Here is an 18085-nt window from a genome sequence, read left to right as displayed (position 1 = left end):
CAGAGCCATTGACTGGAGTTGCACACGAACTATGAATGAAATAATTGTTATTTGGTTAATGCTTGTTGCAGGCTAACTAACAACTTAATGCAATACTTTATTTATTTTATGTGATTTAAGTAGCAGCTGTGTCTTAATATTATTGTTGTCTACTTTTTTCTTAGTGTCATTTGCATATAAAGCGCCACACGTCCAATACGACTCAATTTGTTATTTTTATTTTATAGTCATTGTTATTGTTGTTGTTGCTGTGGTTGCTGGTTTTTTTTGTGGTTGTGATGACGCCATGGCCGACGAGACAGCCACATGCCGGTTGGCCAGCTGCTCATTGTGAGTTGCTGATATATATTTGTCTAACAAGTTTGCTACTTAAGTCTTTTGTTTGCTCGCTGTGCATGCAACAGCTGTTAGCCTGGGCAGTGAATACGAAACTTTATAGCTAACTTATAATTGATATTAATTATCCAATTTCTTTATTATGATTATCTGCTAATCTTGCTTTAATTTTCGTAATAATGTCAGGTTCATTTGCATACAGTTTGAGAGTGATGTGCTAAAGAAAATTTTAGTACAATGGCTTGTGTGTCACGGCTGGAGTGTGTGTCTTGGCTAACCAGTTGAAGCAGTCGCTCCAAAACTGTGCAGTGGTTTGGGACCGTGATAAATTTTGTGGAACTGAGTTCCACAAGTTTTGTATATTGTAGTGGGGTACAATGGCATTTAAACGAATTGTTACTCAAGCACAGTGCTTCATGAACTGTACTTGGTTTTGAAATTGATATTTACTGATTTTCTTCATAACATCTTTTAGCCGTACTCCTGGATCCCGTCAACCCTCGCCCGCTGAAGAGACCCTGCCACGCCCTCCCACATTATTGGATCCAACCCAGCATGGCGGATTCCCCCAAATGCCGCACTTCAATCACATGCTCATGGAACATGGTCAGGGTCATGGCATGGGAGCTGCAAATTCACTCGGCGGTGTCGGTGGCAACAACTCAGGCGGCGGAGCTGCTGCCTATGCTCATCAGCAGATGGCAGCCCAGATGAGTCAATTGCAACAGCCAATGTTGAATGGAGTTGGTGCTGGAATGCCAATGGCAGCACAAGTAAGATTCAATCACAATTACTTAAATTTGTGTGCAATTTCTCTAACTTTGCGCCCTTTGCAGTCACCCATGTTGAATCATCAGGCCACACCTGGACCCAATCATATGGAATCTCCGGGCAATCTCTTGCAGCAACAGCAGCAAAATTTTGATGTACAGGTGAGTAACGAGTTGATTCTTTAAGCGTGTGTTCTTGATGACAACGTGTAAGGGAATTACCTTTAAAAAATACCCTGTAATGAGCAGACGATAAACTAAACTAAACTATGCAGGAGCAATTATAGAAGTTTGTTGTGTTTTTATTATTATTATATTCTAAAATCAATCTATGTATTGTATAAAATTTAGCCTATTTTCAGGCTTCAAAGGATATATCCTTAAGAAATAGCAGTAATAGAAGTTTGTTGTGTCAAACTTTGTTCTCAAAGAGAACAAAGTATCAAAATGCCTTGCCTTCTCATTGTCTCAAAAATAGTATTGGGATGAGCCAATTTTCAAGCTTTCACATGCAACTGTTGCAAAGAGTTGCCGAATTGAGGTCATGTGTTTTGTATGTTGTTTTTGTGGTTTGTGCGAGTGTGCATGTGTCTGTTTATAAGTGCATTTGTCGGACCCATTGCAGCTGCTAATTTACCGCATCCGGCTGAAAGCAGCTGTGCAGCTGCCGCTGCTGTTGTTGCTGTTTGTGATGGAGCCTCCTGGGAGCCATTTCCGGTCACAATCCGCCCAAAATTGGGCTAGGGAAAGCGGGATTTGGCAGTGGGGTAGCGGCGTAACGAGGGAGGAACGGAGGCCACAAATTCAACTCACATGCAATTTATTTCGAAACAAAACGGAAATCGGATTTATTAGCCGCAAAATTGCTTTTAAGCGTTAGTTGACCATTTTTCGCAGTGACTCTCAAACCCCTGTGTCCCCATTTTACACGCCGCGCTTCTGTCATCTAGTATGTACATGCATCCCCCTATCCCCCAGATTGAAACTTAGTAGACACCAAGCCATGCAGACGATTGTCAGTAATGTCATTTCAGTGTCGCTTTTGGCTTTTTATCTTAGGATGAAGTCGCTGCGCGTCAAATTGAAAATCAATAGACGATGTTGCAGCTCCAGTTGCAGTTGTTGCTATCTTCCGGTGGGAGGGCCACGCCCTCGAATCTCCCTCTTATTGAGCCTCACAAGAGCAAATTGACATTTACACATTTTACACCCTGCTTCAGCTTGAAGTCCATCGCCAGCTGCTGCATTTGCTGCAGCTTCTGTTGAGGCTTGAGCAATCTGCACTTCCGCTTTTATCACTTTTCTTTCTCTCCCTTTAGCATTTTCTCTCTGCCGCACACACAATTTCCTGCTGCTGCTACTGTTGTGACTTTGCATCGCTTTTGTCTTTTTAACTTGCAAGCTGCATGTTGCAACTTTACCGTTGCACTTTTTGCCTTTTTGGCCTGCGGTTCGTTTCTTGGCTACTCCTGCCACTTGTGCCCCAGAGAGTGTGATACAAAGGGGCAGCAACAGCTAAAGTAGGACGGAGGCAGCTGATGTCATTACGCTTAAAGCTGTTGTTTGGCTTTCGAGGGTGCAAAGAGTCGACTCTGGGGCACGCTTGCAGTGTTTCTCGTTTTTTCGTTTGTTGCATGCCACTCCTTGTGTGTTTAACAAGCCGTATCTCTCGCATCATTTCTTAATATATCATTATTTTGTGTGTGCTTAATATTATCAAAAAGCTTCACACTCTGTTGACAATAGATAAATCCATTTCAATGTGTGAATCATAATTTATGCACATTTATAAATAGTTTCAGTGTTACCTTTAGATTTTTACTCGTAATTGATTTATCTCTGAATTTTAGTTTTCGTAAGCTGCTGTTGTTGCTTCTTCAGTCGCACACCATGTGAATGCGATTGTGGACTGTGTTGCCAGCATTTTTCTTCATTGGAAAATGGCAAATATGTTTTTGGTCATATTGAAATTTATATTGATGGCCCTTGGATGTCGTTCGTCTTGGCAACAGTTTGCGTTTGCATTCATTTCACTGAGTCTGCCTTTGTCTGTCTCTGTCCTTTGCCAGTGTCCGTCCTCCATCCATTTGCACACACACATGCACACACATCCCATATAATATATCCCGATCTATGTTTGTCTGTCTGTCCGTCTGTCTTGTCTCTCTGTCAGTCAGTTGATGTGCGGTCCTGTGGTTCTGCTGTAGCATATAAATAATGATTTCTTTGCCATTTGAGCATCTGCTTCAGTTCATCTATCTGTCTAGCTGCACATGCGGGTCTTCCCACAAAACGTATATGAAATTGCATTTGGTCGTAAGGAATGCTTCAAACAGCTGAATAACATTATATAGTACTTGCATTACCACATAAAACTGCTTTAAAAACTCGACGCAAGCGCGACACAAGTGCTAACTAATTTCAATTCAATTGGTTTTAAAGAAATGCTACTTGATGATTTTATTTATTTGGCGCAATCTTATAAAGATTGTTTAATTATGTCTACTGCTCGATTTCAATTGATTATAGCAGAAATCGTTTAGTCTAATGTCACTTTAAGGTTTCACATTAGTGTTGTGTAAACACATTTTAAATTACCAAGTTCATTCGCTCATTTTTGATCAGTGAACTAGGTCGTTCTTTCGTTCGATTTTGTTCCTAACATTATGTATCATTAAAATTTTATAAATTGTGATTAATCAGTCCAAGAAGTGCCAGATAACAAAGGGCAAAATAACCACTAATAACAAGTAAGAAAGCTACAGTCGAGTGTGCTTGACTGTGAGTTACCCCCCGCTACCCATATCTACTACAGTTATTATTACATATTCGCAACTCTAGATTTAAAATTACGCTTGTTATTTGATTTTTTTGATTTGCGGGGGCGGAAGTGGGCGAAAAAAAATTATAGCTCTATCTCTTATAGTCTCTGAGATCTAGGTGTTCATACGGACAGACGGACAGACACACAGACGGACAGACAGACAGACGGACATGGCTAGATCGTCTCGGCTGTTGACGCTGATCAAGAATATATATACTTTATAGGGTCGGAGATGCCTACTACCTGTTACATACATTTCCTGCCGGCACAAAGTTATAATACCCTTCTACCCTATGGGTAGCGGGTATAAAAAGTAGAACATATGAAAAAGTACGCACTAAAGAACAAAGGTGAACTGAACTGGTATGAACTTGAGAGCAAAATTGAACTACTGAACAAGAAGAAATGACAAAGGTGGAACTGATAAAGTTAATTTACTTTTCTTAATAGTTCATTGACGATCCTAGCAATATTTCACTCGACAAAGAAGCAGTTTTGAGCAGACTTCAAACAGAGATTTATTTGCCGTACATTTTTATTTGATATTCTTTGCTTTTTTTTTGTGCTAAAAATAAGAAATGCTTTCGTTGCGCCCAATATGAGGTATAGCTGCATATCCATGTCGAAGTCGATGCATTGTGTTGCCACACAATGCCACACGTTCTTATTGCACCCAGCTCCTGTTCCTGTTCAGTCACGGCAGCTCAATGGGAACAATTTGCATGCAATTCGTTCGCTTTTGTAGGGTGTTAATATCGACGCCATTTAATAAGAAATATGCATGAAATACGAAAGCGAAAAAAGAGAAATCGCCGCATGGCGCATTAAGAAATCCAAGGGTAGAAGGATATTCGATGATGGGGCAGAGTTGATGGCAGAGTTGTATCGTGATGCATTATCCATTATCGGCAACATATTGTCGCCTATCGACGTCTTGTGCAACCAATTTAAACCATGCTTCATTTCTTTTCCTTCCTTCTTTCTGGGTTTTCATTATCGCTTATTCATATATATTTTATTTATAGCGCTGTTCATTACATTCGCTCTTTTGCTGCGCTTTTCCTTCGTCATATTCGTCTTCAATAGTCTGAGCATTGTGTGCGTCATAATATATAATAACAAATATGTATAAAAATGCTTCGTTGACATTAAAAGGTTGTAAATAAAGTGTGAAAGTAGTGAAATATTGAAGAGATCTTAAAAAGGGTATTAATAAACTTGATTCAGTTTTGTTATAGACAAACATATTAAAGCAGAAAGTTACACACTTAATTTATAGTCCTTGGAATGCTCACTAAAAGGAAAAATTATTTTCAATAATGTTTTCACACGCTTTTTACATAATTCGAAATTGATGTTGCAATTTAGTTCGCGTTGTTGCCTTAGCTTAACTACCAACTTAACTCTTAACTACCAACAACACTTAAGTAACTATCTATCAACTAATCGCTGAAAGTTTTCTTTTTATAAATAAACATGACAGCTTCCCGAGTTTGGTTGGGAAACAGAACGGCGTGAAAACTTTGTTCATTTTGCTGCTGTGAAGTACAGCCAGCGGGCGGACAGAGAAAAGCCTCAAGTTTTTTACTTAATAAAGTAATTAGAAACGTGGCTATAAGCCCTTAGGCCCAACTTAAGTTGGAGTTTTCTCCACTTGAAGTTTACTTTCCTTTTGATTCGCTTCATTTGACTGCATTTGTGTGTAAATCAGTCAGAGAGGCTTACTTTCAACATCACAACGCATAATATACGAAGCGATTGTATTTCAACAGAATCGCTTTGATCTCAAAGTCTGTATAATTGATTTTTTGTCTTGGGTTTGCTGTTGCGTTTTCAGTCACTTTAGCGGCTTAACTTATTTTCCAATTGATGGAAATAAGCTTGGGCTGAGTTATAGCTAAGCTGACAGCGGCATAAACGCAAGAGTAAGAGAATTTTGATTTGAATTTCCTCCTCTGCATTTAGAAAGGCACTTCCACTTTCTGCTCAAAACGATTTCATCTGAATTTTGATGGACTTGAAGCAATATCTCAAGGACATTTTGTTTAATTATTTGTTAACTTGCAAAATCATTTTTACTTTTAATTCTTATGGTCACTTTTAATGTGTGGGACGCCAAAAAAAAAAACTGATTCACGCAGCTTTTATTTAACACAGAACCTGTCTGTGTTGACGTATCCCTTCAGTTTACAGCGTTAAATTAGTGTGACCAAATAAGCATCAGGAGAAATGCCCGCAGGGAATGATTTTAAGTGCGTTATATTGCAAGACTGGTACAGATGTTAAGAAATTGTAGAATTTATAGATAACCTGCATACAAGTAAATTATTTTCCAAAACTTTTAATATACAAATATTAAACGACGTATTTTTATGTAAATTTGTATTTAACATTTTTCGAATTTTCAAATCGTCGCTCAATTAATTGCATAATAGAATGCAATACAAAAATATGTTTATCGCATTATTCATTTTACTCCAACAATTTAAACCTAAATAAATGAACAATTAAATATTTATTCATATATAATATTAAAAAATGTATGCAAATAATGTATTTATGCAAATCCTTAATTTTGTTGCATAGTTTTTGGCTGTGCATCAAATTATAAAAAAACATCGAAATTTATAACACTCTTGAAAAGGGTTTTATGTTATATGGCTTGCTGATTATGGCTGGCGTGCTTGGTGGCAAAACAATTTGCATAAAATTGCATTTAAATCAATGAAACGAGCTGACAAAATGAAACATCTGCTGCATTGTCTTTTGCCATATAAATGTGCAATTAATTAACCGTTAATTAGCACAAATGCGTGGAAGAGTCGAGTGTGTGAGAGAGTATAATTAATTATGCATGCTCTGTGGCACGTGCCACACGGCAGTTTGTATTGCCACTAGGGAAATTTCAATTGCAGCTGCAGCAGCAGCAGCAGCAGCACCGGGAGCAGAATTGTCGGCCTCGAGCTACGGATGCACAAGTCGACAGCTTCCAAATTGGTGCAGTCTCCATTGGTTTCGTTAAAGTTGATATAAGCTGACAGCAGCAGCGACCGGGAGCAGAATTATCGGCCTCGAGCTACGGATTCAAAATATACCATGGACGGCTCAATATACCAGATTGTGAGGCAAAGCAACTCAGATCCCTAGTAAGAAGGCGTTTTTGCCCATACAAAAGTATTTCTTTAATAACTTCGAAAATTTTTATCTGATCGCAACCAAATTTTCAGGAATCATAAATACTAGTTATTATTATATATATCAAAATTCACAACATAAGCTTCGCTTGTTATTCGATTTTTTGATTTGCGGGGGCGGAAGTGGGCGTGGCAAAATTTGAAACAAACTTGATCTGCGTGCAAACATAACAAATGCTGTCGAAAAATTATAGCTCTATCTCTTATAGTCTCTGAGATCTAGGTGTTCATACGATATAAGCTGACAGCGATAGTAAAAAATTAGTTCACAATCAATTAAAGTCTTGTGGCTTCTGTTGGCGGTACTTTATATACTGCATATGCACATACCCATTAGGCTGTAGCATTAATTTTTACTACACATAATTGAATTAAGCATGTGACAGCTTTGTTAGCGCATTTATATTTTGACTTTTCGAACTTTCATCGATATCATTAAATCTAGTGTTAACGATTTGTAACGAATGGACAGACTCGAAATTTAAACACCGAACTCGCAACAAGACCGAGAATAAGTTGTGTGCAAAGTGGTCGCCTAATTAATAGCAACGCCTTTTCCAGCCGGTAACTATTTGCCACTCACTAATTAGCATTTTGAGGCTAGCCACAAAACTTGGAAGATGACAAACGCCGAACACCGAAAAGCCGTGGAGCGAAACAGCTGTAGCTACGTAGTATGGTAAGGCCATCGCTAATTGGGCTTTATTGGTGGCAAATGCCAAGTGAAGCAAGCAACAGGGGGCGTATGGCAGCACTTCTGATTATGGTTCGCTGATAAGAGAAACATTTGTCGTTGCCAAGACTTTGCTGTAGTTGTCCCTGTCGTTGTTGTTGTCGTTGTCCTTCTCGTTTCCATTGCCCTGGCAACGTTGTGTGAGTGTCAGAGCAGCCAAGCGTTTCCCAAAATGCAATTTGTGACACACATAATTTTGTTTTTTGTTTTTTTGCCCCGACAGTGTTCTTGAGAGTTTTTGGTACGCCCAAAAAGTTTGGCATTTCATTTTTGTTGGCTTGACTGCACTTGAACGCCTACAAGCTGCCTTCAGTTTACAATTTATGGTGTAGTGAAAGTGGCCACAAAACCAAATCGATGATTTAATGTAAAACTGAGAATGAAAATACTTTGAAATAAGAAATAGTCCAAAATATATATTATTGACCAGTGTTAAAGTTTGTTTTTAATTATACGACGAAGCAAGTGGTTATGCCAAATCGAACAACAAGTGGACAGCCCTGTCGCATGTGTGTCATTGAGTCAGCGTTCACAGTTACACTTGAATAATTAAATTCACTAGAAGACTAGATAGAAACAATCCAAAAGATATTTTTCATCTGGTGTTAAAGTTTGTCTTTTACGAATCATCAAGTGGTTATGCCAGATAAACCAGCAAGTGGACAGCCCTGTCGCATATGTGTCATTGAGTTGGAGGCATAATGCGGCATCAAGTTTACACTCAACTTACTTGTCATCGACTGCAAGCGTCGAAAAGAGAGTGGCGAGTGCCAAATAGCGCTGCCAACCTGATGATAGCCAATCTTGTTGGGCCGTTGCCTACTTATGAGCTAATCAAGGACGGCTGCCAGTCGCAACGGCGATGTCTGGCCGAAAATGAACAAGAAGAATGGCAACCGGCAGCTTAATTTGATTAATTGCGTCATGCGGAGCAACGTCGTCAAATGATTTCACACCATGGGTTCCAATTGCGCTCATATTCTCACCCCCTACACCCTTCCCTCCAATATTTTCCCCAGTCCTCGCATGTCTGACATGACGTGGGCGGACGGGACGGGACGGGACGGAACCCCCCTGGAGTGTGATAAGTGTGCCCGTGGGGTGTTGTATTACATGACGAGGCTCGGCCATGGAATTTACGACGTAGTTTTTTCTAATTTTTCTATTTAATTAGCACACAGAACAAAAGAACTTTTTCCCCATTTGATGGGAGACGATGACGCTAACGGAGAGGGGGGCTAGATATCCTGTCAATATGCCTGAACTTGGCTTACAATTGGGGGTTGCTTGCACAACTCTCTGCTGTTCTCTTGCCTTTTCTCGGGGCGTCGAGACAAATGATTCGACTGTCTGACAAACTGTTGCCATTTGGCTGGCTTGCTTAATGATGTCAGCATGTTAATTAAAGGCAAATTATTTACTAAAGAATAGTCTTGTTCCTTCGAATCTCTTTTTCGCATCGATGAGGTGTTTAACTTCGTCCTAAATGCTCTTGGCCTTTTAAAGTTTTCTCTAAGTGTTTGGCATTATACAAAGTTTGAGTGGATTTCATTAGCTTTTTGGATGTGAGGTTAAACTTTTTAGGGCACCAGCAAAGAGTGTGAAGTAGGGGTTAAGTTTTAAGGCTAAAATATCAGTGAAATACCTGATGGAAATGTGATTCTTCATCAATTAGTAGCAGCATTCTTAAGAATCTGTTCCGCAAGATTCTTTGCATCACGATAATCGCTGTATTCCATTTGAAGTTTACGAAATTACTTAACCTGCCACTCAGTAACCCTCTGCACATCAAGCTGAAACCTCAGACAGAGAGAGAAGGGCAGCGTATTTTCTTTTTATAAATCAGTCTCTAATCTATTTATCTCTCATCGTTGATCTTGTGAGTTTATGAAAGGACTTTTGCAAATCCCTCAACAAAGCGAATTGTTTTCATGTCTTTTCGGTTTTGTTTTTCTGCGCAATTCTTTCGGGACAAACCCAAATATCTGACCTGAGGCTCCCTTACGACTCTACTGGCGGGTCTTGCTCTTTGGTATGCTGGAGTATTGTCAACTTTTGCTGGGCGAGAAGAGGAGCCTTTCAGTTATATTTGCCTGGTTTACAACAACTTTTTCATTAATAGTTAACAAGCTTCATAATTAAGCGCCAGACGGCAGAAGTTAGCATCGGGATTGGGCGGGAGGAAAGTGAGTTATTTTTTCTACTGTGTTTCTCCCTTGGCATTTTCTTCTTGTTGCTTATCCCTTGGCAATTTCTTGTAACTTTCTGTGCTGAGGCCATCTCGCTTGTGCTTGTGTTGAATTTTATGCTTATAAAGTAGTTTTTGCCCACTTTTCGCAAGTCTGTCAATGACTTGGCTCAGTTGTTGTTTGCTGTTTGCTGTTCGCTGTTTGTGTGTTTGTTTGTTCTGGTGTCGCTTTTGGGGGCATGGTCGTCGGTGAGCGTCTGTCATGGGATTTCTTAAGCAGTTCAAAAGAACGATGCTGCTGCCACTCTCTCACCTTTCAACTGCAGACGCTGCTGCCTCAGTTGTTGTTGCTCATTTTCCAGCCCAATTGGTTGACGTGCCGCGCGCAACATCTTATGCTTTGGTTAAGTTTCAACAGAATTTGAATATATTAGTCATAAGACTTGTAACGACTATATGCAACTTTAAGGATCTTTAAGAAGTTGCTTTCGGGACGCTTGTTGGCGCCACTCAGTCGTAAATTTAAATTGGCTCATTAGCAAAAGGTTAACCACAACAACCAACAAGCAAATTTGTCGCCCCGATTTTTGGCTGGGCTCCGTGGCATTGGGATTGCGAGTCGGATTGAGATTGGGATTTGTTAGCCACGCCTCGCACTCAGCTTAATAAATTTGTTGCTTCTTTTGCTTCTTAACATTTATAGCTCATCCTTGGGCGTGTGATGGAAACCATCTTCAAACTTTCACACCCCTCACTTCTCTGCCACTTCTCTGTGGTGTTAGCTCATTTGATCGTTGTGCGTAGAGTTTTGTTGGTCAGAAAGCTTAACTGAACTAAAAGCATGTAAAGTACTGACAAAAAAGCCACAGATGCTTCATTCGGGGAGTTTTCCCCCAAACTATGATTGACTCTCTCTCTGTGCATCTCTGTGTGTTTGTGTCAGAGAGTTTGGTGTGAGGGAAAAGTGCTTACATGGTTACTTTAAATGTGTGTGTGCTAGAAGTTTTTCATTGAATTTTATAGTGAAGCAAAACCGAAGCAAAAGATTGCTAAACCACATACAGCAGTAGAGCAGAGCAGAGCAGAGCAGAGCAGAGCAGAGCAGAGCGGGAGACAGTTTGATAAAATGTTGACAGTTTTGGGTGTGTTCATGCTGTCTGATAGTGTGTGGGGAAAACTACTTGAAAGTTGGCAAAGGCAACGGCAACGGCGAAGGCAAAGGCAAAAGTTAAAAGCGTTGCGGAAAGTTGACATTTTCTAAAGGCGGGAAATCAATACTTGGACTTTTAGGGTGTGAATAGTATCCTAATTGTATTTATTTCAAATATGCACTTGACTGTGCTTGAATGCCTTGTAAAATGCAGCAAGAACTTGCCCGTTCTGCGAAAGTTTCAAAAGTGAGATGCCCCCAAAAAAACATGTGAAATTGATACTGTGACTCAGACTGACAACGTGCTCAGAACCGCCTTATTAACTTACAGAGAGATGTAACAAAGCTATTAAAAGAGTTTAAATGTTTCATTTACTTCAGTTGATGACTGAAATATGTCGTTGAAAATAACTGTCAAATATATTGCAACGCGTTTTAATTATACTCCTAACATTACTCTACAGGCCGTGAGAAAAACTGTTATTTATGTTATCTTTTTTCACTGTAACTAAATTGCACAAATTGCACGGACAAAAGTCATTCATTGCGGACAACAATTGGCCCAGTTTTTGGGGCGAAATGCGAAGTGCCTAATCAAAATGCGAATGGGGCAAAAAATGGAAGAAAAACAATCACGCCAAATACTAATTGCATACTTTTGTGCGCAGCCAGTGTTGCCACCATACAGTATTGTAAATAATTAATGCCGGCGGCTGGCAATCAACGTCAGTTGCAGTCGACAAGCGACTTCATTTACCCACTACTACGTTTTCTGTCTCTCTCTAATTTTATTTTTCGTGTTTTTTTTGCTTTTCTGTGGTGTGTCCTCCACTCTTTGCTTCATGTTTAACTGGGCGTGGCGTTGCCCATAAAAACTGGTGACAGGCAGTCATAGATTCAACAGAGATGGCCAAAGGGGATTGCAGAGGCAGGCGACAGGCAACAGGCGACAGGCGTGCAACAGAACATATCACGAGGCTGATGGTTCAGCTACATTTGGCAGGAGCGTACTCAACTCTATACTTCTCCCTCACCCCCCCGCTCTTTCAGACCAGTGCATTTTAATGGCGTTGCCATATTCCAGTGCCTTGCCAATGGGCTTGCTGGCTGGCTGGCAACCCTTTAGCGAGCTTTATTATTGCCACTGCAATTTAAATATATATAGTGCTATACTTTGCTTTTATATTGCACACGGCGTGTTCAGGGACTAAATCCCCCCCTCATCGAGGGGGTTCGATTCGGTTCCATCAATGCGACCTCTGTGTCTCTCTTGCATGTGACACGCAATCAACTATCGCCAAATTTGTGGGTACTCTCCCATATCGCCAACATCTCTCGTATTCTGTTTCACGGCTTTTTTATTTACGCTACATTTAGTCAGAATTCGTTGTTTTTGTCCCCCCAACTGCATTGAATAGAAAATGCAAAAAGAAAAGAAAAATCATTTATGTTTATGTTCTTTGGAAAGTGATATTTAATGGTTTTTTATTGGTTCTTTTATTCGGTCTGCTGTCGTGTGAAGCCGACTAATATGTTATTGCTCGCAGTTGGGTTTTCTATGAACTACTCTACTATCTATAAAAAGTGATAAAGTTATAGATTTTCTATGGTTATGGCAAACTACACGCAAGGTAAGCGCATTTATTAATTCGAGTAAATAAACACACTCGGCTGCTTTTTAATTTGCCAAAATATACGAAGCGATTGAAGGACAGATTTGAATAAATGTTGATTGTTGAGACTTAGTTACGAAGCAAGGGTTATGAAATTTGATAGAGCTATGAAAACTAATGGCTAATAGATGATTTTATAAGTGATACCAATTTAATTGAATGCCTGCTAAGACGTTGAGTTTAAATACAGGAAATAAATTCCAATTATTTTGAATTTACTTCCATATTCTTTTTCGCTTTTTGCGTAAGGTTGCTTTAATAATTGTAATTGTAATTCGAAAAAAATACGTATTTATTTTTCTTTTTGTTAAATCAATGAAATAACAGATTAGGTCTTGCTTAGCTAAGCATTTGTAGTGCAATGCAATGCATTTATTTTTGTATCTATTTATTTAGTTTTCGTTGGTTGCAGTTTGTTGTTATTGAATTTTTCATCAATTTGTTTGAACACGATACGCTCCATTGAGGCGTGAAAAAAGTTGTTGGCCGTTAGCGCAACACTTGGCAAATTATCCAATGCCTTCTTACCTAATCAAAGTTGGATTAACAAAAGCAATGCTAAAACGACGCAATCGTTGCTTTTATAGTACTTCTGCATTTGCTAGCGTTTTTGTTTGGGTGCACTTTACATAAGTTTTAATTAAAAATGCGGTTTTAAGAAAGCCTCTCAAAGCCAAAAAAAAAATAAACCTGTCAAGTTTGGACAATTTCAAGGCTAGCGAATAATTTAACATTTGGGCAGTCTTTTGTTTACAACAAGAGATGCGACGTGAAAGGTGGGGCATCCCTTCCTTCCTCTATTCCGTTTCCACTTCCACTTCCATCTCGTATTATCATCATAATCATTATCATTAGCTGCGCTTATGACAGCTTTTGTGTGTACCACACACAAGAGGGAAGTCTAAGTGTGTGTGTGTGTATGTGTGGGACGTATTTAAGGTGACTTTGCTAATTTACACGATTCAAAATGGCAGCCGCATAATTGTGTGCATTATGACAGTTGGCGGGATGTAAGGATGTCAGAGAATAGGTGCATAGCCCCCGTTCTCACTGAGATGCGACACCTTTTCAGCAGCGTGATATGCATCTCATTATGAGATGCAAAAGGAGGCGCGATGCTGGCGGAGGGACGCAAGTATTTGTATTGCCTGCTTTTAGGCTGAACATTCTAGCGCACAATGAGCGCTCATTAAGTGACAACAACGTTACTCTACAGCTGGGCATCGCCATTTCGCAATGCAATGTGGCGGTCGGAAAATGTTAAGTTGAAGTTATATATTCCAAGGTAATTTTAAATAACAATGTCAAAAAACCATAGGATTGAGAATAAAAATATAACACGTTCTTGGAACATTTCGTAAGTAAATTGTATACTATGTATACTCTACATTTAATTTGCGTTTATGTTAAGAATTTGTATACCCCTAAATGATATCACCTTTTATTTAGCCTTTGTTCGTATGAATGCAGTTTATTTCTATGACTCGTTTGTGGTTTGAATACATGTGAAACGGATGTAAGAGTGTGCATCTCATTCATCTTGATGTTCGGTTGCCATTTAGCTGCCTGTCACATTGTGTGGACTTCTATTCTTCATCATCTCTCTTTCTCTCTCGTTCTATTTCTTTAGCAGTTGATAGACGTTTGTCAATCAAAATTATGTGTTGGCCTTTTTCCATTGTGTGTTGGCTTTGTCACTTTGCCATGGTTTTTCTACTAATGCTGCTTTTTTAATTAGACACGAGAGTTGAATCAACCCAAGGCTGCTCCGCTTTGCTCTGCTCTGCTATGCTCTGTCAGAAGCACGAGCATGTTGCCTAAATTGGACATTTAGCTTGAGTTGAAGAGACTGTGGAGAGACAATTTGATTGTTTTGTGTCAGTGATGCTTGATTGGTTGTGGGTTGCACTCTCTGTTTTTGTGCATTTTCTGAATACCACTGCAAGAGCGATTGTTTTCTCCCTAGACACATGCCGAAATATTGCTGAAATAAGATCGCAAGAGAGCAAAGAATGCTTTGGTAGCAAAACTCGAATCTAATTCACCAGCAACTCAAAGTATAGTTTGGAAAAACTCTTTCGAATGAGTTGGGTATGGTCAGTTTATGTTAATAAAAACCATTTGATAATTTGCCTAAGACCGTAGGAAAAGCTGTGTAAAGTTTATTAAAATTCATCGCCACTCGTGGCACTTTTCCACTTGACACCTGCTCGGAAAAGTGTGTCTTGCTTTTGGGGATTGCTTTACGACATAATTACATTTTAATTCCCTCCGACAACAAGAGCAAATAACACAAGAACTAAACTAGACGACGAAAACATGCAACAACAACAATCGCTCTCAGCAATAATAATATAAACTTTGTCAAACTTTGAACTTGTCGACACACCAACACAACACCACACGCACATAAATACAAACGCACAAACACACCCACGAACGAAAAACACAAACAGAGCCAAAATCTGCATGAATTATAATTATATTTTTCATTAAAATTCACCTTGGATTCGCACAAGTCTCGGCTTTTGTGAGATTTGATGGCAAAACCGAAAAACTTTTATCCGCCAAGCATTGTGTCGCCATCTAGCGGCGAGGAGGCGCAACTAGAGAGAGAACTCTTCTCATACATATTTGCATATATTTTACCTCACAAATTTTAATGAGCTTCAATTCAAATGTAAAGTACCAAAAATGTTGTAGATATTAATTGAATTTGAGGCTTTTAATTAAGACGGCAAAAACCAATTGAACGACTGAGCGAGGCAAGCTCATAACTGAGCCATGAGAGGGGGCGGGGCGGGGCGGCGAGTTGTGCCTGAAAACAGGTGAACAGGTGAGGTAAGCGCGAGTTTGCGCCGGGACGATAAAGTTTTGCCCATACACAAACTACAAATTTAATTTAACTTTGATATTCTTTGTTCCCCAGTGGCTGCCATCATATCATTTGGAACTTTTGCTCAACCAGACCAGACCAGACCAGCTGATGGTTGTTGCATTTCCTGTCTCATGATTACGCATTGCCAAAGCGCGCCCTCTCTCGTTCTATCTTCGTCTGTTGTTTCGCTCTTTTGATGTACATTTTGTGCTTTCTTTCTTTTTTATTTGTAGTTGAAGTTTATCTTTGAGAAGTTTGTGAAAAGTTTTGTTAGGTTCCACGGTTTCATTTCGGCACTTTTATTAATACATTTTATTTCACTTTATTTTTTTATATTTTCACTTATTATTCACTTCTTGAAAGTATGTCGTGTTTTGTATTTTAAAGATTTTAATAATACCTATTGATTTGGTCAGATTGGTTTTATTACTTTCAATTGTATTTTAGCAAGCGAGAAAGATTTCATCAGCATCAGAACTAAATGTTAAATGCGAGTTGATGGGTTTTTATTGAGATATGGTACTAGTATATATATTGTAAACTCTTTTTTTTATACTTTTAAACTTTATAATCTAAAATTCTGTAAATATCATGAACAATACAAATATCTAACGATACATTAAGTTATATGTATTTCTGAATTGCTCGTCTCTCTCAGTCTTTCATTTATTTGTAGTTGTAAAAGTGATTTATCCGCAAACCCTTTAAAAAATACGTTAGCCACAAGAGTTTGGCCACATCCATGCAGATCATTTTGCTTTACAGCGTCAATGAAGCCTTTGCCATAAGCAAAAGGCAGACGTCGTTGACGTAGTCTAACCGAAGCCATGAAACCGACATAAAAAACTAATTTTGTTTCTGGCATATTTTGTTAAACATTATTCAAGTGCTTGGAAAATTTAAATCTGAGCACCTACGGAAAGCCAGGCTCGAGCTAGCCACAGGACTAATTGCCCTTTGTGGTTGTGTCTGGTGTTGTGATGTAGACGAAAAGCTTTTAAAAACTTGCAAATAATTTGCAATTAAATTAAAGTTCAGCAAAATAATAAATAAATGAATATGTTTCGTATACGAGCGAGTTCACCCATCCATTCATGAATGTCAATGAGTTTGAGGAACTGAGCATTTCCTTTAGCAGACTCCTTATGAGGTTCTCTGCACACTCATCTTTTTGTTGTTAACTTACATTTATAAATATTATGCACATGTTTCATTTATGAAATGCAAAAGTTGCAACATTATGCGATAAATGTCGTCTTCGTAGTCCTTTGTGGAAGTCAAAGTCGCTGCAGTTTTTCTCTTATTTTTCTTATAAAGTGAAAAAGTATATTAGTAGTGGGTAAAAGAAATTGTGTTCCACACTAGATCTAGCTTGTAAGCTTTTATCTTAGTGTTGTGAACGCACGTCGTTAGCATCATATTGAATATATCTTCAAAGTACTTAATTTTACTAATGGTATGTTATAGTTATGTTAATCCTGCTACATCGCTAGCCTTGTCATACTATTGTGTATGTTAGTGCCACTTATCTAGTTAGAAAAAATATGTTGAGAAAATTTCTAGAGTATTTCTAGAGTCTGTTATTTGAAAACTACTATTACTTTATTTGAAATTGTGTTGAGACAGCGCCGACTCGCATTTTTAAGACGTCTTTGCAAAGTTTATAATAACTTGTAATTTATTTTTGTTGTTTTGCACATCATGCCAGGAGCATTACAATTATAAACGTGTGTCTCATTTTATTAGCACCTATGTATGTATGTATATCTACAAAGCTGTTAGAACAAAAATTTGTTCTAAAGTTGTTTTAGTTTTATTTACAATTTAAAAATGCTCCAAACTCGAATTTTATTAAAAAAATTGTTGTCAAATGGAGAAAAAATTTCCATTTTGATGTTGTGAAAAGCCTTTAATATATTTTTGAAAATTAAAAAGACGATCTTGTGGCATGCAGGATGTAAAGAAATTCTTGGCTGTCGTCTGCCGAAAATTCACAGTTTCACAAGGAACAAGCGCATCTTCTTTATTTGACATGAGTAGTTGACTACTGTCCCTTTTTCCCCAGCGCTAGTGACAAACCGATAGTTAAAAGTTATCGAAGAAAAGTCTAAACAAGACTTCGGACATGGTATTTTATTTTCTATACAATTTGTTCGATCAATCTTCTGGGTCAATTGATGTGTATTCACCTGATCTATTTTGTTTCGCTACTTTTTACAAACCATTTTTATTTTGCACCGCGATAGGCCGTTTAGTGCACTTGCCTTTGACAATGACTAATGATAGTTGGGGGGAATATTTCTTGTGGAGTAGCTACAAGTTAGTCGTGTATATATGCT

General features: G+C 38.6%; 1 protein-coding gene across 6 annotated transcripts in view; it reads left to right on the top strand.

Annotated features, from left to right (window-relative positions):
• LOC133838634 (maternal protein pumilio) overlaps window positions 1-18085 on the top strand; it is a 190668-nt gene that overhangs the window by 27240 nt on the left and 145343 nt on the right. For all 6 annotated transcript variants that reach the window (XM_062269794.1, XM_062269795.1, XM_062269796.1 and 3 more), the window contains 2 exons: window positions 812-1109; window positions 1173-1268. In XM_062269794.1, coding sequence (XP_062125778.1) covers window positions 812-1109; window positions 1173-1268 — 394 coding nt within the window. The remainder of the gene's footprint in view (window positions 1-811; window positions 1110-1172; window positions 1269-18085) is intronic.

This window comes from Drosophila sulfurigaster, chromosome 2R (assembly GCF_023558435.1).
Source record: "Drosophila sulfurigaster albostrigata strain 15112-1811.04 chromosome 2R, ASM2355843v2, whole genome shotgun sequence".
NCBI lineage: Eukaryota > Metazoa > Arthropoda > Insecta > Diptera > Drosophilidae > Drosophila > Drosophila sulfurigaster.
This window is presented reverse-complemented; position numbering and strand designations above follow the sequence as displayed.